Source organism: Rhea pennata, chromosome 33 (genome assembly GCF_028389875.1).
Source record: "Rhea pennata isolate bPtePen1 chromosome 33, bPtePen1.pri, whole genome shotgun sequence".
Taxonomy (NCBI): Eukaryota; Metazoa; Chordata; class Aves; order Rheiformes; family Rheidae; genus Rhea; species Rhea pennata.
Genome location: NC_084695.1, coordinates 28,607 through 52,312, shown reverse-complemented (window position 1 = coordinate 52,312; position 23,706 = coordinate 28,607). Strand labels below are relative to the sequence as shown.

Below are 23,706 nucleotides of genomic sequence, written 5' to 3'. Positions count from 1 at the left end.
GTTAACTCTTTTCCAGTATTTGAGTTCAGCATCTAGAGAAGCCTGAATTGTTTCCATTCCTTTTTGATGTTTTTACTGCTCTTTAAAAGATTGGGTGTGCTGTCAGTTTTGGAACTCTTATCCTTGTTTATGTTTTATTCTGTTACCCCTTGTTTTCATTGCCAGTTCTTTGCAGAAAAGAAGTAATGTCAATTTCATTGGTGAACTGGTGAAAACTAGGAATTGGTGAGAGTAAAAAGTGAGTTAAAGAAATACAAGCTTAACTAAAATCATGTTTATGTCTGCCTGATTATTCAGCTCTGCATCTTAAAATATGAAGTAAACCAGTAAAGCAGATGTGTACAGACAAGACTTTCAAACTCAAATTAATGTAAATTGCACACAGCATCTCAAATGACATGTATCCTTGTTCTTATGCCTGATGTACTACAGAACATTTAATAAGATAATTGTGCGAATGTGAATCCAGAAGTGCATGGTGCTAGATTTTCAGACAGCCAAGAGACACAGCTAGTTCATCCTGCCTCCAAATGCCATGTTTGTAGAAAGCTGCTTCTTTCAGTTATGTAGCACAGTATCACCCTTTTAATGATTCTGAACTCTTTTTCCATCTGGGTTTTATCGTTTTTTTTTTCTTGTTTTTTACCCTAAAGTCTAATGTATCGATTTCTCTATATTGGAAGTACTTTGGCTTTTTGACCAATGTAAGACTGGTCTTAGACAGTCTAGGAGTGATGCAAGTGCTTAATGTTTCTGCTTAGGGTTTCCTGTTTCTACATGTTCTGTGGAGTGTGAAAGGTATCAAAAATTGTCAGTTGCCTAACAGTAACAGTAGAAGGTGATTTAGTTCAGCTTAATTAGGGAACTGAGAACTGAGGGCAGCTGTAGAGTAAAGCAGTGACCAGTGTTGTTTTCATGACATGTGCTCAAATTTAGAAATAACTCAGAAAAATCCCCTCATCCCACTTAATTCACTTCTGCCTCACTCCCAAATTCATTACCCCCGTCACAAGCAGAGACCCCTTCTTAAGTTTGTTGTGATGTTGAGCACGAATTCATAGACTCCACAGTCTTGAAAATAAAGCAGAAATCAAGTTAGTACCCTTTTAATGTTAGAGGCTTAGGAGAAAAGGGAGTGTGTGGGCAGAGAAAATGTGGTGCTGCTGCCTCTTTAAGGTTTATTTTGTGAGTAGGGGTGTAGACAAGGGGCTGATATGAGAAATGTTATTTGAATATTTATGAGCTGATGAGCTGGAAGAGAGCGTGACAGAAAAGGACAATTCCTGCCGCTTTAAGAACTTAAAAAAATCGGTGTGTGGTATGTCCTCTGTCTTCCTCAGACCCTGACCTTGAAGCCTGGTAGGCAGTGAGCACGCTGAAGCAGAAGATGGGAGGAAGGTATTCAAGCCCACTGAGTGGGAAGCAGCGCAGGTATCTGAGAGGTAAGAAATGGCTTCTAGCATCTCCATTGCCTTTTGAAGAAAAAGTTTCTGTTTATAATTGATTATAATTAATTTTGTATATAGCCTCATAATCCCCCTTACTTACATTTATGTATTACCATCTGTATTGGGCAAGGGAAGACTGCCACAAAACTGTCCTCAGAAAACATTCACGGGACAAGTGTTAATACAATCATTAGACTGGGCTGTAAAGAGAGGGCAAGATCAAACCTACTGGCAATCAGCTTAGCGAGCTAAGATATTACGTAATAGTTGTTTAAATAGTAAATTAAATGCAGTAGTGTATTAGTACAGGTGGCAGAGGGTCCTCTATGAAATTCAAGAGGATACATTCAGCTCTATTAGCTGCTTCCTGCTTGCACTGAGAGTAACTCGTGCTCAGGCTGGTTGTTTTACAGGACACTTTCTCTCCCAGCCTTTCCTTTCTACTGATCTACTTGATCCAAGCCTGATCTGGATATTTTCCCTGCTGTTAACATATGAGTTGCATTTTCACTGAATCCCTTACTAATAGCAAATTGTCCCTGCAAGCTGGACTCCAGCAATGCTCTGTGGATAGTTCAAAGAAAGCTGCCCAGCTGAAGATCATTTGTCAGGAAGTTCCAATCCTTGACAGTGTCAGGTCTGCAGTCTTTGAACTTTCATAAATTCTGAACTAGGTATTTTGTATGTGCTTAGGTTGACTGATGCTTTCAGGTGATTTGTGCCATCTTTGGTTTTGGCCTAAAACCACTCAGATTTTTCTTGCCACTTTGATTTCTTTGGGCAACATTGGGGAAGGACTGAATAACTGCAACGGTCGAGATATAGTGCAAATTCATTGTTCAGCAACTTTCAGGATCCTTCTGATACTGTTTAGCGTTTTGCTTATTGCATACAACAGTGATCATCACCAGCTGAATCCCAGTGCAGGGGACAGAGAATGTGGGTTACATGTGCGGTGTGGAACCAGCTTTTAAACCTTTTCAAGCCTAAAAAACTGGGGAAAAGCATTTGAAACAGGCAGGACAGGAGTTCAGTTTCTTCCATAACAGCCCGACTGTCCTCCTGAGTACTGAATGTAATTAATCTGTATATATGTCGCAAGGAGAGTTCTGTGCATCGACTTAAGCGTGGGGATTGTACGTTCAAAATGCTTATTGATGCGCATACAGTGGTCCCAGTAAAATGTCAGATGTGACTACCCTTTCCGATTCTACTTGTTGCTGTGTCGAACGAGTCACTTTAACAGTGATTACTTGTAAACTGGCTCCTCTACACTTAAGTGAGATTTCTACCGTTGAAGCATCATCTCCGAGGCAGAGATAAATGAACTCGGAGACATTAATAAAGGGAAATCCTTCTTCCTGAAAGTGTGATTTTTACCACCACAAGAGTACCAGTGAACTCCACAAGTCTCCAGAAGAGATAGCTGTTTCTGAATTCCTTTTCTGCCATCTGGTAAGTTCTAGTGCTTAGTGTAAGTACTTCTCAACATTGTAAGGCTGCCAGCATTGGCTTAGTGCTCGCCGAGCTTAAATCTGGGCTTTGTGAGATGTCAGACCTAATTTAGGTGTTGATTTTAAGGCATTAATTGGACAAAAAAGGACGGTGTGTGTGTGTGTGTGAAACTAATCTGATAGCCTTCTTCTCTGGTACCTCCCTTTTTGAATGGTTCTCTGTGTGAGAATTAGGAAATGCCTTATTTTTAGACTGTTGGCTTCCTCTTGCCTTCCTGCCTCCTCCTGTTTCTTGAGCAACATATTTCTCTGCCTCTTTGCGATCCCTTATAGTAGCAGGGTAGTCAATGTGCTGTTGTTGGAAGTCTCCGCAGCTTCAAACTATGGTTTTAGGCATGACATTTCAACAACTCAGCTATCAGTGAATTTGCTCCCTTGTTTTCATCGTTTCAGCTGATGGAGAAAATGTTTAGAGAAGCAGTGGCATATAGAAGTCTTTTATTTTTGAGTAGTGTCAGACCCTCTGACATTTTGGATCCTTTTTCCACTAGACATCTTCACATGTTATACTGACTGGATTCCCAAGATGATAAAGCGTCAACAGTTTAGGGTCCAGTGGTGACTGCAAGAAATGAGGAACTTGGCCTCTCTGGACCTTCTGAGATACAAAAGGGTTGCTTCATGCCTCTGTGCTCAGTTTCCTCTACTGTAAAATGGCACTGAACTGTATCGCATTTGATGCAATTTAAGGCATTGGCTTGAACTAGTCAAAAATAGGAGTGCACATTCCCTAAACTGCCTGGCTTGGGTTAGGCATTTGCAATGCAATGTCTGCTGTAGTAGAGGTCTCTCTGAGCAAGTGGCATTATTCGGAGGTTACAAACACATAGCAGCACAGTGAGGAGAATGTCTGGATCGCAGAGGTCACGGTGAGTTTTTAACAATTCTTGCAGAGCCTGCCTGTAGCCTTACAGCAGCACTGCGTGTCAGGCTGCCGTGTTTGCAAACTCTGGGTGTCTGGAGCTTAATTAGCAGCCTTGCTTTTTGGAGAGTTGTCTTTCTAATTCAAAAGCTGGTTTTGGAGGAGAGAAAAACGCTAATTAGAAACAGAAGGCTGCCTCCTCTATGAGGAGACTACCAAGTGAACCAGTCTCTGTGGTTCTCCCCCAGGTTGCACAGCTGCCATGATGAAGAACTTTTTGCCCTATTACCAGAGGCAGCTTGCAACTGCCTTTCTGCGACAGGTCTCAGGGGAACTGGACCTGCAAGGCAAATTTGCCCTGCAGCTACTACAGAGCAAGGTAAATGATAAGCCTTCGCACCTGATGTCACATCACCCAGAAACGCTTTCCTCCTGAGGTTGATCTTGGGGACGCACGTTCTCTTATGAATGTGAAGACTGACTGCTATTCCCTATCTCTTTGCAGCTTCGTTATATAATTGTTTAATATTATGCAAATCACTGACCTATTACTAAGGGATAGTTTATTTTTTATGGCCTAAAAAATAGATGTTTAAGAACGCATTTAAGATGGCTGTGACAACAAACAGTACGCTTGTGTTGTCACGTGGCCGTCTATGCGTTTCATGCCTCTGTAAAGGTAGGCAAGCTCGCTTCTGAGGGACTTGCTCATTTGTAGAATTAGAAGACTAGCATCTCTACCACCTGCATGCGTATCTTCCTGACCACACTAACTCCTTCAAGATCAAGATAAATATATAAAGCGCTGTTAGGGAACTGAGAGGTGTTCTCTTTTCCTCTGAGTGCCTCAAAGTTGCTTCTTTTTCTCCTAGTCTTGCACAATTCTTTGCACTTTTTTTCCCCATTCTCTCTGTCATCTTCAGATGAGAAAAGGGTTCTTGTGTTTATTAAATGTGCAGGTGTTTTTTTGTTGTTGTTCAAGTGAGAGAACTTGCATGCCTCTGACCGGCACCTGGGAATAAGAATTGACACTTCCATGTTCTGATTCTCATTATTCTATTATCATTAAAAAGCTGTCAGCTTTTTGTGTGGTGTATTTGTAATACCATTTTTTTCCTATGCTAAGCATTGTGTTAATATTTTAGATGAGTAGGTGGGATCGATAGCCAAGGCTCTAACTCACAGGTTAGTGTCAAAATCACTGCAGAATCACTGCAGATTACCAAGGAGTGTCACATGCACTTGATTTAGGTGCTTTGTTTGCTTTCTGTGACCGCTAGGTGTCCTTGTTCAATTGCTTCTTGCAATTATTTATGCTGTGCTAATAGCAAAAGTCTTGATTGGGCCAGGTTCCCACTCTGTACTGCTCACAGCGTAATGTGACTTTTCTTTCTTACAGAGCTGACGCTTCTGCTGGGGTTTGCTCACTATTCTCTCTTGTGTATTCTCAGATCCAGAGGGCACCTCATGCTACTTTGTATGATGGATTGCTCTCTCAGTATGATGAAGATTCTCAAAGGTGGAAGGAGAATTACTTTGTTCTTCTTGGGGATTTTACCCTGGAATGGTTTGCAAGCAAAGAGGTAACTATGCACCTTTTGCTACAATTGTAGAGGTTGTAACGTCAAGGGTTTTACGTGGTCATTCTCCTTGCAAACGTTCCTAGGCATACCCCGCAGGCGTGACAGAAGACAGCACAGGACTGTGCAAATGTAGATAACAGGATATAGCTGGTATCCTGTAAAAGCCTGCCACTTCACACCTGGATCTCTGGAAGAAGATTCTCTTTGCAAGGGCAAATATACTCTATCTCGTTAAAATTCATCCCGGTTTACTGTGTTGCCTTATGTTCCCTCCCTACCTACTCTAACTGTTGTCATTCTGCTGTGTAATAAGCTACTGAATTCTACAGCTGTTGGCCTTGTAAGTGAAGTCATGAGAAACAAAACCACTTGCTGTTGCCAGCTGCTCTAAAATGCTGAATTGAAATCTGTATAAATAATTCTGCTTGTAAACCTGCAGTGAGAACACTCCATTTGATTTCTTTCCCAGGCCTTGGGAAAAGGCTGTGAGCCCAGAGGCTTGACTGCTTTGTCTGGCTACCTGTTGTTGACTTCACTAAGTGAATACACCAAACTGGTCAGCAGTCTGTGCCAAGGATTTGCAGGTAATTCTATGATGTGTCGATCTTAAGAAATATATATTGGCCCATTTACGAGCGGAATCCAGTTGGGCATCTCAAAGCATTACAAAAAAACCAATGCCTCGAATGGCGTGTTAGCAACGGTAGCAATAATGCGAGGCAGGTTCTGTGTCCGTTTATGAGATCTTGCAGTTCCTGCCACAAAAGAGGGTAATGGTCTGACACAGAGGAATCTTCATTACACATAGACAGAGCTACAACATTTGGACACTAACCTGAACGTTTTATTGATGTTACGCGGACTCTGTGCTATCAGGATCTCAGACAGCTAAATACGTGTTTTTTCTATGGTTTTCCTTATTCTCTTGTGTGTCTTTCCCCTGGAACATGACAGCTATGTTTAGGACTTCTGGCAGATTGCAAGACCTTACTTAGCTAGCTGAAAAACTAACAGTTTAAAACGAAGTGGTCCAAAATTAGAAGCAGATGCAGAGACATTTCTACCAATGACCAAAATTCATTGGAAATGGTTTTCTCTTTCAGTTTTTCAGTCTCACTTTTACAAGATAGCTGCATACTGAAAAAATGTATACCTGACTGTGATATGTGAATTACTGATGGCTTTTTATATTATGGACAGCAATTAAAAAATTGCTAGTGGAACTAGCGTCTTTCCAGTATGCTGAAGATGCTGCTTAAAAAGGAAGTGAGGCTTTACCAATTGCATTTAGAACAAAATATTTGTAATAGTTTACATGGTCCTTACTGTTTATAATACTATATCAGATTTGTATTTATTATTTCTAATAGTGCTAAAAAAAAAAAAAAAGGAAAGGCAATGACTATACAAACTCCCAATCTCACATCATTGGTTTGGCATTTCCCCTGCCACAGAGTAAAGGCTGAAATCTGGCTGGTTCTGATCACCCTCTGTGTTGTTTCCTCATTGTCTAATAAGCTGCTGATTTACAGCAGGCCTTGGATCACACATTGATACAGCAGGCCTTGGGCATTTTATTTCGTTAGTATAACGGTGGCACTCAGTGAGAGACAACAGACCTACCAATAGTTGCTGGGAAATTGCTTTGAGTTTATAGAAACATTAATTTCAAATTGTTCCTGTGGTGGCATATGCTCTCCTTTTTTTTTTTTTTTTTTTTTTTTTCCCTTTCCTCCACCCCAAGGTGGCTATTCCCAGCAGGGCTGGAACACCTTAGCTGATCCTCCAGGAGAGTTTTTGTTTTTCCTCTACCATCCGTTCCGGAGGCACTTTTGTTTCTGCACAAACTCTGCAGAATCCCAGCGGATCTGGAAATCTGCTCTTCAAGATGGGATTCGGTATCACAGTACAGGTAATGCTCTGGAATCTGGTAGGTGTCTGCCTCTAGGTAGTCCCTCTAATGAAGAGGTATCATCCGTGAAGGCGGAGAGCATGAGCCCTCTACTATGAGGATCTTTCCATGGAAGAGCCAGCAATAAACGAGGTCTCTCTAAATTCTTGGGTTTCTAATTCCTATGCCTAGACAGTGAGAAAATTTCCTGCAGTCTTTATTCTCCCTTGGAATAATTTTATAGTTGCTAAATTCCTGCAATATCACATGATTTGGCTGGCACTCCTTTAGGAAATACTGAGAATCAGTGTTAGGCTGCTGCATTTGGATTCACTAAAGTGTTTAGAATATCTTCCCCTCTTCTTTTCCACCAGTACTGTAATTTCCTCTATGCAGTAGGTTTCATACAAAATTTGTCATCTTGGCATTTTGTAGTCATCGTGTTGTATTTACATACATATCATTTGAATGTGATTAAAATCAAGTAGGTTTTTCTAAGTAATCTTTAATTAAATGTAACTTAGGCTAACTTGTCTTTTGTCTTCAGAATTACAGAGGAGAGATTCTTTTGAAGCTGAAGCATTTCTGGAGGCTGTACGATTTTATAGACAAGAGAGAGGTAGCTACAGGGCAGGCGATCTTCTCTTGGGTGTGGAACCTGAGGTTTGTGAAGTGCTGAGCTTTCCAATACCAGAACATTTAATGCAAGTTTGTTGCCTGGAACTTGGTTTAAATAGTTTTTCTGATGGGGGGGGGGGGTTTAGATTCTTGGCAATGTGCTAATGGAAGACTTGCTGCCAGTGCTGCGGTCTCAAGTGCTCCCGCGTATCAGAGGGTCAGAACCTCAGAGAAAGCAGCTGTGGCTCCAGGTAAATGCACAGGTCGTTACTTGCTCCTGAAAGTCTATGCTGGCTCACCTAGTTTTTTTTTTTTTTATTATTATTATTTCTTCCCCCCCTTCTCCCCTCCGCACCACCATGGGAGAAAACTCTCTCTGCTGTTGGGAGAGCCTTATCCAATTTGGGGATACCTTCTGCCTGATGCAAGCTGCACAATCGCAGCATTACTTGTAACACTTCAGTGCGAGATTGCATAACAGTGAACCAGTGCGTGGTTTGTTGGTCACAAACTTACTCATTTGCTTCAAGGAAAGATGAGTTCTGAGATGAAAGCACTGTGGAAACTGCTGGTAGGATCATTTTATTTAAAACTCTACAGTTGGAGAGAACAGAGGAGCTATAAACATGACCTTCACTTACAAACTTTCAAAATAAAGAACAATTTGACAAACAATGTCCATTCCAAGTCTTCTCTGCCTTTTCTTTCTCCCGTGAAACAGCTCTCTGTAGTGGTACACTGTGCAAAGACAGAGAGTGTTATAGTGTGTGAAAGGTATGTTTAGTTCTGGTTTGCTGCATACGGGCAATGAGGCAATGATTATAAGGGGAATGAGGGACAATGAATTACTTCATATTTGGGCTAAGTGAGATGCTTCTGGATGAGTTGAGAAGAATCTTACAAGTGTGACATGGATGGAAGACAGTCTTTTGTTTACTGGTGAACCTAGTAACCCAACAAGGGATTTGCTTCTGTTAGAATAGACAATAATGTTTCCAAAACTTGCCTAAGGCCTGTATGATGCCTCTTACCTTTCCTTTATTCTTTCTTTCTCTCTCTCTCTCTGGTTCACCTGCTCTTTAATGGCCACCCAGTTTCTGCAGGAGGCTTACACACTGATCCTCAGTCAAGTCTCCAGTGAGTTCAAAGTTTTTCAGAGGGAGAAAGAAAAACTACAAATTCAGTTGGAGAAGAAAATTCGCCCAGACCTGGATCAGATGCTGACTTTAAAGGATCAGATAGCCAAAAAACTTCAAGGTTGGACAAACGGGGGCAAAAGGCTGGGAGAAAAGACAGAAATATCTGCAGGTTCAAAAAAAGAATTGGACAGATGGATTACATTCTTAGAGGCCTATTAAACATGGGACCTTGTTCTAGCCCAGGAACTCCTTTTGTATGTTAGGCCTCTGCTGTTGATGGCTGTTGAAAACAGGACACTGGGTCACTTCTTTGGCCTGACAGCAAAGCTGTTCTTATTTTATGTAGTCTGTATTACAGCTGATAGTCTTTACTTTGCAATTTTCTTACAGGTGTGAGTAGCATGCATAATCTGCTAACAGTGAGGCTGGAGAAGGAATTAATTCTTCACAAAGTGCTCTTTAAACAATTCTGGTCATTTTACTGTTGCTTAACAATTTGTTTTAGTTGAATATCCATATTTATACTGGAAATTCCAATAATTTTTCATAGGAGGAACTTCAAGTCTCCTGCCCATAGTTGCAGTCCTTAATTTGTGAACTGCTGGCTTAGATATCACTGTTAGACCAACAAATACCGTGGTTGCATGTAATAAAACATTGACCGTGGGCAGAAATTATCGGGTGGTGGTTTCTATGCAGTCCGAGCCCCCGCTGTCTTGGATTTGTGCCTAGTGGATGCAGGGCAATGTGAAGTCTCGCACAGTCTATCGCACAACCCATAGCTTTCCATTTTGACAGCCACAGTGCAAAGCCCAGCAGAATCGTGCTGTTGCCAGGGAGTGGAGCCTGATCTGGACTGTGTGATGGAGGAACTCATGCGTCCGATCAGCTCAGGAGTTGAGTTGGTGCGCTCGCTCTTTGCTCAGAGAGTTGATGAGATGGTCAGAACTGTACGGAACTCTCCTATCGCAGTTTTGCAAAAAGAGGTAAAATACATAGATGATATGATGAAAGCAACTGCTTTTTTCCGGCTCCCTGCAGACCGTGTTGCTGTTAAATCTGCAGACAGGAATACAAGCATTCTACCTACTGTGGCAGTTGTCAGTGCAGAACTGATTCTTGAGGCAGTATATGCTTTGCTGTCACAGTGTCACAGCTAATGTGCAGATATTGAATCCTGGCAAGAAGGTTCTCACTGACCCCAAGATTGAGCTTTATTAAGCATAAAGTCTCTTCAGTTGCATATAGTATTGGAAAGGTATACTAGGAAGTTGTCATAGTATGCTTTTCTCTTTCTTATACCATTTCCCTGAGCACATGTAGCTGCCTACTGTCTCGCTGTCCTGCATTCCTGAGAGAATCTGAGGCCTGACCAGAAATGGAGGAAAGGTAGAAAGTGGGAATAGTACAGAGGAATAGTACAGAGCTGGGGCTCCAAACGTAGGGAATGAATATTAAAAAAGAAAAAGGACACTGTATACTGTGTAAGTCATGCACTATTGCTCTGTTGTAGCTTCTGACACTTGGGAGAACGTCTTGGATGCCTGAAATCATGCAACAATGTTATGAGAAGGCTGATGTTTATAATGAAAGTCTGCAGGGACTTGAGAGATTTGGCTTTCACAGCGTGACAAGCTTGGTCCTCGGAGCTCAGAACCTCATGCAGCAAGTAAGTGGTGAGACTTTGAGAAAACATGCTTGGAGAAAGCTCAGATGGGCTGACCTTGTGAATGAGCTCCAATCTTAGCTATTAGTTTCACTTTTTGTGCCCTCCATCCTTAATTTCTTCTTAGGCTGCCCTGAAGGCATGAAGCAAAGGTTTGAAAAGGTTTCTGACTAAGCAGGAGAGTCACTCCCAGTTGGGGTGAGATGCAGAGTGAAACCCTGTTCCTGTGTGTCTGGTACCCACTCAGTAGACTTTTGCTTTTTACAGCTAATGCAGAATTCCGTCTATACTTTCCAGCAGCTTTCGGAGCAATGCCTTAGCCAGGCAACCGACTGTAACCAAGTCGTCCAAATGCTAGAAAATGTCAAAGATCGCGTGCTAAAGGTAAGGTGTGAGATGCCTTCTTTGTCCTTCCCTGCATGTTTGATCTTACTTGGATGCATAAATCTTTGGGCTTTTTGTTTTTCTGTGGAGTGGTGCTGCTTTAATCCAAGTATTTCCCCATGATTCCATGTGCCGTTTTAACACAACGGATACAGTGGTGGCTATAGAGAAGGCATCTGACAACAGAACTTTTTCTGCTTTGAATTTCATTGTCATCTGCTTGCAGAAATTTGACTATGACAGTAGTTCCACCCGGAAGCAGTTTGCTCAGGAGTGGTTGGTTAAGATTTTTCTTCCTTTTCTGCTGAAGCATTTGGAGTCCAGGTGTAAACTGGTAAGGTTGAATCTGAGAGAGTCTGGAAAGGGGTCTGACTGCTGAGATGGAAAGGGGGCTCATGTATGCAGATTTTAGCTCAGCAAAAATAAAATCACTTGGTTCTTCTGGAAAGCTGTGCAAACCCAGAAGTTTTTACTGGATGGATAAGTGATTTGTCTTCCCTTCATTACAGCTTTTCCCTCTCTAGTATTCTGGTGCTCAGGAACTGTACTGTAACCCTGAAGAAAAGAGCTTTTATGTAACTGTTGCCATCACAGCCCTCTTGCACAAGGCACCCAATAAATTTCTTCCAAATGGATATAAGTCATATTCTCTTTCACACTGTAGATATGACTGTCGTTTAGCAATTTCACAGAACATTCTCCTCTTCCCCCTCCCCCCTTTTTCATCTACTGCCTTGTGCCAGAATGCTGCTTGGACTGATTCCTGTTGTAGCTAGTCCTAGTGGTGGTTTCTGGATTGCTCTTACTGAAGGGCACTCCACTTGGGAGAAAATATTTCTGTCTCTGGAATTTGAGAGCATTGATTGCTCTCCTTTCTTCTTCTGCCTGATTTCTAGGGAGTCTTAACTAATTTCTGTAGGTTCTTCCCGTCCTGGCTGCTGATTGCAGTCTTTCCTTCTGATAAGCTGTGAATACAAATGATGTGTTATGCAGGATCGTATTGAGGGAATTAATGGTTCTAATTAGCAAGGGGTAATGTTGAGTGCCTTTAGCAAAGAAGCAAATGTTAGAGGAATAAGCAAATGTTAGAGGAATATGTTGCTTTACTTGAAACGCTGTCAGACCAGTACTGGCCCTGATCGTATGTCTTTGAGGTGTATGTGATACTAACGTAGCCTGACTGTCCTCTCACGTGTTTCCTTTGGTAGGAGCTGCCAAAATATGAAAGTTACGTGTTTGCTGATTTCAGTGGCATCATAAATGTGGAAAATATTTATGAAGAAATGGTTCTGGCTGTATTGCTGAAAGCCATTAGCAAAGGTAAAGAAATTGTGTTCCTCTGCAAAAGGCAAAGCAGATGGATTTATAGCTGTTGTTCCTCCTTTATCTGCTAAAGAATGGAGGGAATATCCTGACACCAAAATATTTACTGCTGCTAGGCTTGTAACTTCTGTTTTGTTGTACGCAGCTGATTTTTTTTAAAGTAGTTATACAGTGATTTCCATGTTTCTGTGTTCAAGTTTCTTTCCAGATGTTGCCTTGTGGTTAGAATACTAATGTTGCCAGAATACTAATGTTGAAATAGCTTATTCTTGCCAATTCTCTTTCCTCCCCCCACTGTTCCCACTTGCTCACTGTAACCTCTAAACCTCTACCGGCCAATGTGAGCAAAAAAATCTCATTTTACAAGCATGATGTCATGGGAGGACTGCATATTTACTGCTTCCTTTTAAAGTGTGGAACAGAAGAGCTTTTATGCTAAGGATGAATCATTAGTGTGGTCTGAACATCTGCTACGACTGGTTCCTCTAAACACACTGGCCTTAACGGTCTTTTAAAATTCTATTTAGATACATTAGGGGAAGAGAAGGAGCAGAGGTACACCCTTGACAACAGTCTTTTAAGTGCCTCTAGAACAGTTTGCACCATGCTGCCGTAGTAGAACTTGGATGGGTCAGGCAGTAGTGATTTGTAGAAGTAACCTCGGATTTAAAAACAGATACGCCTGTGGCAAAGTCAGCATTTATGTTTGTTGATGTTTTACATTACTTTTGTTCCTTTTTTCAGCCCTGAAAGAGGCCTCAGGTCGTAACAAACACAATCTTTACCGTGACAGTTTCTTCTGTGTTCTGGAAAGCACCGATAACCTGCTCCGTGAAGTGACAGCCCGGGAACTCTCTGAAATAAGAATGGGAGCACTGAGTAGCAATAGTGCATTCGATACTAGATTTTCCCACCTCCCCAGTCAATAAATGAGCCTCAGGTGAGAAAATAGGGTAAGGCACAGGCTCAGCTGAGGTTGCAAGTCTTTGCAAATGTGAGGCTCCCTGCTGGCATAAACAAGCAGGAACACATATAAGAGTATGGCCTAAGCATGGACGCTGGAGGCAGCAGGCGGCTTCAGAACGGGACGTCTGCGTTACAGGACCGCTGGGCCAAAACAAATACAACGTATGAAGTGTCCCCCTGTTACGGATGAAAAGCCTCTTGGATCTGGACCCCCTCCTCTGCCCTGGGGGGAGTGTGTTCTGCAGACACCTCTGTCGCCAAAACCGCCGCATGGGAGGGGGAAAACGTGGAGCAGGGCGGGAGGGAGACGTCGCATTAAAGAGTTTGAGGTGGCAGTAGGGGCACGGGGGGGTGAAGGCAGCCGCGCTGCGCTCTCCCACGACCCTCCCTTCCCCACCCCCGGAGCGGGGGCGGGGGGGGCTTAAGGGGCGTGTCGCGGGGGAGGGGCGTGTCCCGGGGCAGGGCTTTGCCGGAGGGCGGCGGCGCGGCGGGCCATGGCGGCGGCGGCGGCGCGGCTGCGGCTGGCGCTGCTGCTGGCGGCGGCGCGGGCCGGCGCCTACTTCCCCGAGGAGCGCTGGAGCCCCGAGTCGCCGCTGCGGGCGCCGCGCGTGGTGGTGGCGCTGCTGGCGCGCAACGCGGCGCACTCGCTGCCCGCCGTGCTGGGCGCCCTGGAGCGGCTGCGGCACCCCAAGGAGCGCACGGCGCTGTGGTGGGGCCCGGGTCGGGGGGAGGCGGCGGGCGGGGCCGGGGGGCGGCGGGGGGAGCGGCGGGGCCCGCGGCGGCGGCGGCTGAGTGCCCTTGTCGCAGGGTGGCGACGGACCACAGCGCGGACAACACGACGGCGGTGCTGCGCGAATGGCTGGTGCGAGTGCAGGGCCTCTACCACCGCGTGGAGTGGCGGCCGTTGGAGGAGCCCCGGTGAGCGGCGGCGGGCCGGGCCGGGCCGGGGGCGGCGGCGCTCCCCGCGGCGGGCCGGGCCGGGGGCAGCCGCCTCACGGGCGCTGCCTTCCCGGCAGGTCCTACCCCGACGAGGAAGGCCCAAAGCACTGGTCAAACTCCCGCTACGAGCACGTGATGAAGCTCCGGCAGGCAGCCTTGAAGGCTGCCCGGGACATGTGGGCCGACTACATCCTGGTAAGGGACCTGCCGGCCCTTAGGGGCCCTTTGGCACCCAGGTGGCGACATCCAGTTTACGACCTGATGGCTTTGGCTTACGCCTGGTAGTTTTTCTTTGCTGTTTGCTGCTGACTTGGTCAATGTGCTGGCTCTTCAGCAGCGTCACAGAAGCGTGCAAAGAGCTAGGTGTCGCGTTAGTAACTCGCAGGCCGTGGAGTCCCTGGCGTTCCATTTTGGGTTCTGGCCAGTGCGTTGCGACCTAGCAAGCGAGTTTAATTCCTGCGGTGCCCTGACAGATCGCGACCGCTCTCTCTTCTCACAGGGAGTACTCGGTTGGACTGTGCTGCTGACTGTAGCTGCTGGATAACGAGTGCTGCTGCATGCTCTTTTTCCCTAGTAGGGAAAAGCAAACCGTTCTGAAAGCTCCAGTGCTTTTGCTGCTGTTGTGCAAGTCACGTTGGTTGCTGTTGAATCTTTTGAGAGCTGGGGATGTGTAACAACAAACAAAAAATTGCTCTTGTAAAATGTCAACTTGGCTGTCACAGGTGATCTAGCTGTTGGGATAGCTGCTGTTTATGTTATACGTTTCATTTTGCATTTCTCATTCTCCTGTGTGAAAGATTTCCTTTGGAGAGTTTTGTGAACTGCTTCTGTATCCTGAAGATGTGTTCTAGGCCTTCTAGTTGAAATATCAGCTGCTCTGTAATGTCCTGCATCCGTGCTGGGTTGTGTCCTGGGCACTCTGGTACATAGTGACGCGCATCTTGGTATGCCGTGTACTTTCTGGGTGGGACCGGTCACTTTGTCTTCTAATTTCTTGAAAGAGAAGAAATGCCTATCAGTGTTACTCTGGCTTTGCAAAATGCTGTGTAGGATGGAGCATGTGTAGTCGTGGGGGTAGCCTGCAGGGCACGTGGATAACCAAGCAGAAAATATTCACTGAATGGCATGCTAGACTAATGCTAAGAGAGACTGGCTGCAACATGACTAACTGCGTGCATTGGCTTTCTCTGTGCTTGTTGCAGTTTGTTGATGCGGATAACATCTTGACGAATCCAGACACCCTGGACTTGCTGATGGCAGAGAATAAGACCGTGGTAGCACCCATGCTCGATTCTCGTGCTGCCTATTCTAATTTCTGGTGTGGAATGACTTCTCAGGTAAGAGACGGTCTGAGTCTCTAGCTCATATTATTTCTTTGCTACCCTCCTACTGCTCTGAATTATTATTAGTAAGGGTGCTAATCTTCATGGAGTTTTGTGTCTGTCTCTCCCTGGCTCCTGCTCACTCTAGAGCTGCGCTCTCTTCCCCTCTGTGCTCCTCCCTGGAGTTTCTTTCTGCCTTAGCTTGGATAGTTCTGCAAATGCAGGATGCAGAGAAATATGAAAAGCAAACCTAAAGGCTTATGTGTCAATCTTCCTTTTTCTCAGGGTTATTATAAGCGCACTCCTGCCTACATTCCTATTCGGAAACGAGATCGACGTGGCTGCTTTGCTGTCCCCATGGTGCATTCCACTTTTCTTATTGACTTGCGGAAAGAGGCCTCCCGAGACCTTGCTTTCTACCCACCGCACCCTGATTACACCTGGTCTTTTGATGACATCATTGTTTTTGCATTTTCCTGTAGGCAGGCAGGTGAGCTAGTGGGTAATGGCTTACTACTGTTTCTCTTTAGTTCAGCCTGAAGGATATTTTTGTATTTTTGTAATGGGCTGGATTTGTGAGGAAGTGGGATTTGAGCACTGTTTTATTTGCTATACATGTGTGTTAATTTTAGAAGTCCAGATGTTTGTTTGTAACAAGGAAGTTTATGGCTTTCTTCCGGTGCCGCTAAGATCCCACAGCACCTTGCAGGATGAGATGGAGAGTTTCATGCATGTCCAGCTAGAGATCATGGGTAAGTGGTACTGGGACTGCTGTGGGTGGAACTGAGGTCTACGGAATTTCAGTTCAGATCTGCTCTGTGCTACGTTCAAGCTGTACTGCTTACCTGGGGTACGCCTTTGAGTCTTTCACCCGTCTTGGATTTCTTGGTGATTGCAGGAAGAGGTTAAGAGAGAAATAGTTAATACAGCACATCTAGAACTGATCTGTGCCTTGCAAAAGTAACTCTAAGGGAGGTTTGGTGTCTCCTGTAGGCGTGAAGAGGGTGGTATAGCTAGGCCATTTAACATCTGGTTAAACATATTTTTTGGACTTTTTTTTTTTTTTGTGCCACATAAAAGTAGAGACCGTATCTTCTGGCCTTGCCTTATCGCCTCCCAACTTCCAAGGGCTGTGGTCTCTCTGGATTGCAGTTGGCTCCACTGACTTCTATTTCAGCTTTTCCTCTTCTCAGCCTCTGGTCTCAGGAAGATCTCTGTGGCAGCACCCTCTTCCCTTGGCATACACAAGCAATGTTCTGAAGTCTCATGTTTACAGTATGAGGAGGAGAATATTTTGGAGTTTGCTGTACTCTCTCTTCTCCCTTGGGTATCCTGCTGCCTCAGGTTCACAGTACATCTTTGGTCTTGTCTGCACAAAGGTTCTTTTACGAAAGTAGAGTCTCTGCTGGTATTTAAAAGGATGGGACAGAATTGCATGAAGGAACATCTTTGTAAGTGTGAACCTTTCAGGAGAGGTAGCCCAGGCCTCAAGCCAACATTGTTTTGAAACAATGTTGTAAATCTGAGGCTCTGATGCCAGAGGTTTATTTTCAGTTTTCTTTGGCCATTTGCAGACTGCATGCGTTCCTTCGTGTTTCGCAAGTTTCGTTCTCCTTGTCCGCAGAAACAGAATATTTCTGTAAATTCAGCTCTAGTCGATGGTCTCCTGTTCAAACATTCTCTTATTTGCTCATAGATCTGAGACTGGAAAGCTCTTATATGAAGAGGAAAAGTCTGAGGTGAATAACAAATGAAAGTATAATATAGTAACTTGTCAATCAGCAGTAAAAGCTAAGTATATCTTTCCTGCTGGATGTATGGGGGGATTGAGTTAGTATTACCAGTTGGGTGCTTTGCTGTTCTGGCGGCATAAAATGAGGTGAACATCACGGAAGAGATGTCACGCTGTTTTTTCTTTCTCCATCCCCAGTAGACTGACGCGACTTTTGTTTGTTTGTTACGGGTATTTGTTTAAGCAGTTGTCCTTGTGTAGCCATAGTTGTACCCTAAAAGGAATAGGCGCCACTGGTGGAGATCCCATGATTGTGTCTGTGTGTGTTAATGCTTTGAGTAAAATGGAATGCAAACGGGTTTCTTTATTGTTCGCCTTTAGTGAAGAACCCTCCAGCAGAGCCTTCGCAATACGTATCTGTCCCACCCAAGATCCCTGACAAGATGGGCTTTGATGAGGTAAGCTCTGCGCTCTTGCTTTATATGATCGTGGCACTGAGAGGAAGAATGACGTTTAGCTTGCCTGAACTGAGCAGTTGGGCTACCCTGTTGGTCACAGGTGCTCCTCTGACCGGTCTCGATGGATCTGTTGGTGAGCGGTGGCTGTTTCTGCCGTTGAATTCCAGGCAGAATGTGGCAGGACTGCTGCTTAGTCTTTATCTTCACACATAAAGCAGGAACCTCCCTGCAAGTTTGTGACAGCAGACATTCTGTTTTCAGGTTTTCATGATTAACTTGAAGCGCCGGACAGACAGACGAGACCGAATGCTGCGAACGCTGTACGAACAGCAGATTGAGTGCAAAATCATTGAAGCGGTGGATGGCAAGTGAGTCCCAAGAATCAGGCTCGTGCCAGTACAATTCCTGGCAGTAGAAGGAGTTGAAATGCCTCCAGAAAGGTCCCTGAAAAACAGAACTTGGCGGGAGGGGATGGAGGATGGCAACACACATTTCAGAGGAATGGTGCTTTTTGGAAGAGAAAGAGGAGGCCGATTTTTGTCACTGATGCCTCCTGCGCCCATCTGAAAGAGCTCTGCCCAAAGAATTCTGCCAAGGACTGTGGGGCTTTTCTCCTTCCATTCTCCCTATCACGCTGTGATTCGAATTTTGGTGACCAGTACTTGGATTTGGATGCTCTGATATTTTCTGTGTGCATATGCACAGCCTTGGAGGGAAGGCAAAAAGATGCTGGCTGAGTAGCTCTGTGAGCCATTGCCATATTATAGTGATACGGGCTGCCTGTGTTCTACATAAACTTGCTAGGAAAGCGAGAGTCCTGAGGCCTGGGTTTGATTCTCCTTGTGGAAGACTGGTAGAAATAGCTTAGGGATTGCCTGGGAGGAAAGTTTCATCTGAGATCCAAATCTGGCAGCTGTCTTGTGTTTAATAGGAAGGTGCTAATCCTTGTTCTGTGGATTTACAGAGCTATGAATAGCAGTGAGGTAGAAGCTCTGGGAATTAAAATGCTGCCAGGTTATAAGGATCCATACCATGGCCGTCCTCTCACCAAAGGAGAGTTGGGTTGTTTCCTCAGTCACTACAAGATCTGGAAGGAGGTGAGTGAGTGAATGAGAAACTGTTCTAAAGAGGGCTTTGGGCATCTTGGTGCTTCTGCAATGAAAGAGCTCTCACTGGTCATATGCTTGCAATCTGTCATACTGTTGCTGATGCTCCCTCTGCTGTGGCTTTGCGGGTGGGGGGGCAGGCACAAAGGGCAAGCATGTGGACACAGGTTTTGTGGATGAGGAGAAGGGGAAAGATTTGGGAGAAGTTTCCACTGGAGACATTTGAGAAAGCGCTGTCTCTGCTTTGTCAGGAGAGGAATATCTGCAGGTGCTTTTTTGGCCAGATGATTGGCGTGAGCATTAGGAAAACGATTTATTGGATCGCACCAGAAGTTCTGAACAGGGTGTGCGTGGAGGCTGACTTACAAATTAGGCTTCTGTCTGGCTGCTCTTGGTAACTGGATGAGTTCCTAATCCTGATGACAATGAAAGGGAGCCTGTATTTTATAGCTGTCTTGAGAAGGCAAGATGTAGGGATGGGGCTGATTTGCCAGCTCTGTAGGTCCCTGCGTTGTTCTTGGTTCTAGAATTTCTAGTCTTTATTGTAGTAGCAGAAGAAATAGGAAGAGGTCTTGGGCAAGAAGGAGAGGAACACGGTAGTCAGTGTTGGTTTGGGTTTTTTTCTGATTTGCCTGTTTTTTTAAAAAAAATCTTCTGCTAAATTGCCAGATTGTTGAGAGGGGGCTGGAGAAATCGGTAGTGTTTGAGGATGACTTGCGCTTTGAGATCTTCTTCAAGCGGCGCCTGATGAATCTCATGTATGACTTGGAAGAGGAGGGTTTGGACTGGGATCTGATGTAAGTACAGAAAATCGAATGGCCAAACTTAGGCATCATGAGGCTCCCTCTCATAATTGTAAGTAATTATTTCTGCAATGATGCATTTGCTGCCATATATTACTGCCACAAAAGGCTAGTGCCCTACGGGAAGGCTATATAACTGGTTAAGAAATCCATAATGAGTCTGCCTTCTCATTCTGGTAGTTGTCACACACTTTTACAGGTGTTCAAGGAAAAAGATTATGGGCAGGAGGAGCCTGTTTTGAGAGGGCTCCAGCTAAGGAGACGGATGGCATCCTGGCCAACTTGGGAGCGGCTGAGACCCTGTCAGCTCCTTTGTGCTCATGCCTGGAAGCTGTACTTTTTGGTCATGGCATAGGGCAATTTGCTGAAGGTTATGCCTTTTCCTTCTGCCGTGGAACATCTTGTTGAAACTGCACCCTGCCTGCCAGAAAGTCAATTATTTTATTAAGCAGGGAAGTTTCTTTTCTGTGGTGTATGAGCACCTGGATCCTCTGCTCTCTACCTGTAGTGAATTACTGTAGAGACAAGGATCGTCTAAGTCTTGCTGCCCTTAGCTTTTGCTGTTCTTGTCATGTGAGTACTCTTCTTAGTGCTTCTTAGCTCAGAACCTGGAACGTGTTTCTAGAAGGAGACTTAATTTTGCACCTTCCTCTACTCTTGCAGTTACATTGGGAGGAAGCGGATGCAGGTAGAGCATCCTGAAAAGTCTGTGCCTCATGTGCGGAACCTCGTGGAGGCTGATTATTCCTACTGGACTTTGGCCTATGTGATTTCACTACAGGGAGCTCATAAGCTGCTGGCAGCTGAACCGCTCTCCAAAATGTTACCCGTTGATGAATTTCTTCCGGTCATGTTTGACAAACATCCTGTGTGAGTCTCGATTGCCTTCTCAGGGGACCTCTGCCGATGTCGGTAGCTGGGGGTGGGTTAGTGACAGACATCTTGGGAAGCGTGCTTTGAGGATGGCGCTTGCTATGGGCAGAGCTCCAATGCAAGTACTCCTTGTGCAAGTTTGGGAATGTCTCCAGAGCTGGAGTCCGTTTCCCCTGGAGAAAAGCTCTTAACATAGTCTTTGTCACACTCATATCAAATTCAGAAGCACCTTTTGTTTCCCGGACTGTGACTCGTTTTGATAGTAACCTGTAGGTTTGGTCTGGAGATACCGTGTCTGTGGATCTTTCAGCTTCCTCAGGCCTTGCGAGTAATGAAAAGCTTTCAAATGTCTCTTGAAGAAGGAGGCCCCTCATAGGGCTTTTTTCTTCCTTTCTTTCTCTTCTTTTCTTTTCCTGTTTTTAATTGTTCACGTAATAGCTGTATTTTGTCAAAACTGGAAGTCCTATGCTGTTCTGTATTCAGAGCCACACAATGAATTTACCGAGTTACTTAAAAGGCTGTGCACGCTCCTAGAAGCATATGCGAAAGGGACATGCCGTAGCCCTTCTGCAACTGGGCGGCTTGATGTCTATAGAGGGATTTGTTCCCTAGGTTTGCCCATTGATACGGTTTTAAAAATCTCTGCCACTGTATCGTGGCAAGCAAACCTGCAGCAGATCCTTCGCCAGGTTGAGAAGCTGTCTCACTGGGAGGAGGCTGACAATTATCTGCCCTAGTCCAGGCCTTTGCTCTTAGACATTCTTGCTGGATGTTACCTGCCTCTGGATAGCATTCAGTAGCTGCTCTGGACGTGCTGTTGTGCTGGGTAATCCCTCTCTGCTTGGCTGTATAACGTGGTCAGACCCCTACAGAACTCGGATATGGCTGGAGCGTGCCGAGAAATTTGGAGCTGGCCTCGAAACATCTGACTAGCTCTAGATTCCTAAAGGTACCAGATTTTCTTCAGCTGCTGCTGCTGCTGCCCTTCTTTGGGAGAAAGAAGGGTTTTGCAGGAAGACGGTACTTCTGAAGGAGGGACTTGGTTATGCGTGCGCCTGGAGTAGTTATGAATTGAGCCCGAAAGGATCGTTGCGTTCTGCTGCTGTCCCTCCCTTGGAGAGACTGCGGATCGAGAGGTTGAGCAGGTTAGGATGTGCTATGCAGGTTAAGCTAAGGCTCAAAGTGGACTGCAAAGTGAATGGGGGACGTACGATGCTATTTTCTTCTGTTTTGTGCACAGCTCTGACTACATGAAGCATTTTGAAGATCGGAACTTGCTGGCCTTTTCAGTGGAGCCACTGTTAGTTTATCCAACTCACTATACCGGTGATGATGGCTACATCAGTGACACAGAGACCTCAGTGGTGTGGAACAATGAGAAAATAAAGACTGACTGGGATCGTGCCAAATCCCAGAAAATGAAAGAGCAGCAGGAGCTGAGAAATGAGGCCAAGAACTCAGATGTGCTACAATCCCCTCTCGACAGTACTGCTCGAGATGAGCTATGACCAGATCAAGCCTGCCGTAGGAGATGGACAAAAGGACTGGCTTGTAGGGAGGAGTGGGGTTAGATGATGAGAAAAGGTATAACATTCTTTATATGCAGGGGGGGGAAGTAGGGGGATTACCGGGGCTTCATTCTCTGTTCAAGGATGTAAAGGCAGATTTGGTTAGGTGACGAAGCTGGCGAGGGTTTATGTTTGGAGCCCTGCTGACCTCCAGTATTTTGGGATGCGAGGAAGAGAATGCTGAAAAAACTTGGCCAGGCTCGCTCCATGGTTCTTTTCAGCTGTTGCTCCTTGGTGCGAGACCTTTACGCAGGCAACTGCTGTAATGTCAGTGCTTTCTTTTCCATTTTGGAAGTTGGTGCTCAATAGGCAAATTGTCTTCTGGCTTGTGCTGCTGCACACGTGCATCTGCCCTGGAAGTGTATCTTGTGATTAATGTTGACTGAAGGGTGGGAAAGCACGGTAAAATGCAGCCAGGTCTGTAGATTACAGCTATCGAAATTCCCTGACACAAGCTGAAGATCCCTCTCTGTATGAGAGAGATGTTTTTCCTCTTTTTATAAAATCTTTGGCTATGACTTGGACAGTCCCATTTCCTCACCAATAGCCCAGAGTACCTGGGGAAGGAGCATGGCACAAGCTGAACTCTGTTGAGCTCAAACTCGCTTTTTAAGTATTTTATGGTAGAGATGCTTCACAGCCCTGGAGGCTGAAGTCAGTTTATAGTAGGGGCAGCAGTTTTGGAAATCTGCGGCTGCCTACCCTAAGCGCCTTGGGACCTGGAGGAGCCCTAGGTCCCTTTGCTCAATGTGACCCTTTCCCTACTCAGTGTCTTCTTAGGGAGGTCACTGCTATTTGTATTGTGGGTACATGTCTTACGAGCTGGAGCGAGACCCCTGATGTTTCCTACCAAAAGCAAGACTACTAAACTTATTGTTAGGGGCTGGAGTCAGCTGTGACGTACGGTGCGTTGCAAGCTAAAGGGAGAGAGGCTGAACAGCCCATGATTTGCCTGGCGTTTCCCACATCAACCCAGTCAGTTCTGCCCTGAAAAATTAGACCTACCTCTAAAATACTTAGGAAGGCTTCCCCTTTCTGAAGGGTCACGGGCTGAAGGGCTAGTGTGTTGTCCCCCCAAAGCGCCAGTCTAATAAAAGTCTTTACCTCTTGTACAGCACCGATCTGTTTTTTCAGGGTGCGTCCAGGCTGGCAGCTCTGCGAGGGCCCAGTGCGGCCCAGGGGCTGCCGCGGCTGGCTGGGCCAGACCGGGTGATGTGGGGCCCTCTCTCTGCCCCTCTCGCTTGCAGGCTGGTTTTTGTTGGTTGTGTGTACCTTGTTACTGGGTTTGCAGCCAGTGCTGAAACATGGTACTATGTAAAAGCATGCTTGTTTTCACAGCCTTTTTTTTTGATTTGATTTGGTGATCAGAAAACGATTTTTGGGGTGTTTTCCTTCTTACTGAAGTTGAACTGCAAGTGGGACGTGAGCAGAGTAAGAGTTAAACTTACCGGCAGTGCTCATTTCCTTGGGCACTTGGAGAGGGACAAGTAACATAGCAGGCAAGAAAGCCT

The 23,706-nt window shown here is 45.2% G+C and overlaps 2 protein-coding genes across 3 annotated transcripts; both read left to right on the top strand.

Moving 5' to 3' along the window:
• The first annotated feature begins 1,291 nt into the window (after positions 1-1,291).
• On the top strand, positions 1,292-13,574 carry NIBAN3 (niban apoptosis regulator 3). 2 transcript variants are annotated; one of them, XM_062598376.1, is made up of 14 exons: positions 1,292-1,442; positions 4,073-4,203; positions 5,276-5,407; positions 5,877-5,991; positions 7,152-7,319; positions 7,846-7,961; positions 8,063-8,167; positions 9,011-9,173; positions 9,854-10,041; positions 10,569-10,724; positions 10,989-11,105; positions 11,332-11,439; positions 12,314-12,425; positions 13,173-13,574. In XM_062598376.1, the coding sequence occupies exons 1-14, from the start codon at positions 1,388-1,390 to the stop codon at positions 13,355-13,357; spliced, it is 1,851 nt and encodes a 616-aa protein (XP_062454360.1). In that variant the 5' UTR covers positions 1,292-1,387; the 3' UTR covers positions 13,358-13,574. The 2 variants fall into 2 exon arrangements, with proteins under 2 accessions (XP_062454360.1, XP_062454361.1); XM_062598377.1 differs by lacking the exon at positions 11,332-11,439.
• COLGALT1 (collagen beta(1-O)galactosyltransferase 1) lies at positions 13,316-23,307 on the top strand. The gene is made up of 12 exons (XM_062598378.1): positions 13,316-13,368; positions 14,202-14,312; positions 14,411-14,528; positions 15,536-15,670; positions 15,941-16,145; positions 16,288-16,407; positions 17,769-17,845; positions 18,107-18,213; positions 18,810-18,942; positions 19,621-19,748; positions 20,418-20,624; positions 21,868-23,307. The coding sequence occupies exons 1-12, from the start codon at positions 13,358-13,360 to the stop codon at positions 22,133-22,135; spliced, it is 1,620 nt and encodes a 539-aa protein (XP_062454362.1). The 5' UTR covers positions 13,316-13,357; the 3' UTR covers positions 22,136-23,307.
• The last annotated feature ends 399 nt before the right edge of the window (positions 23,308-23,706 follow it).

Excerpts from the sequence above, each read along its gene's own strand:
- NIBAN3 (XM_062598376.1), top strand. The coding sequence starts at position 1,388 with ATGGGAGGAAGGTATTCAAGCCCACTGAGTGGGAAGCAGCGCAGGTAT. Across the intron at positions 4,204-5,275 it reads TGCAGCTACTACAGAGCAAG|ATCCAGAGGGCACCTCATGC; the intron begins GTAAATGATAAG and ends GTGTATTCTCAG. Across the intron at positions 7,962-8,062 it reads TCTTGGGTGTGGAACCTGAG|ATTCTTGGCAATGTGCTAAT; the intron begins GTTTGTGAAGTG and ends GGGGGGGTTTAG.
- COLGALT1 (XM_062598378.1), top strand. Across the intron at positions 15,671-15,940 it reads GGTGTGGAATGACTTCTCAG|GGTTATTATAAGCGCACTCC; the intron begins GTAAGAGACGGT and ends CCTTTTTCTCAG. Across the intron at positions 16,146-16,287 it reads ATTTTCCTGTAGGCAGGCAG|AAGTCCAGATGTTTGTTTGT; the intron begins GTGAGCTAGTGG and ends TGTTAATTTTAG.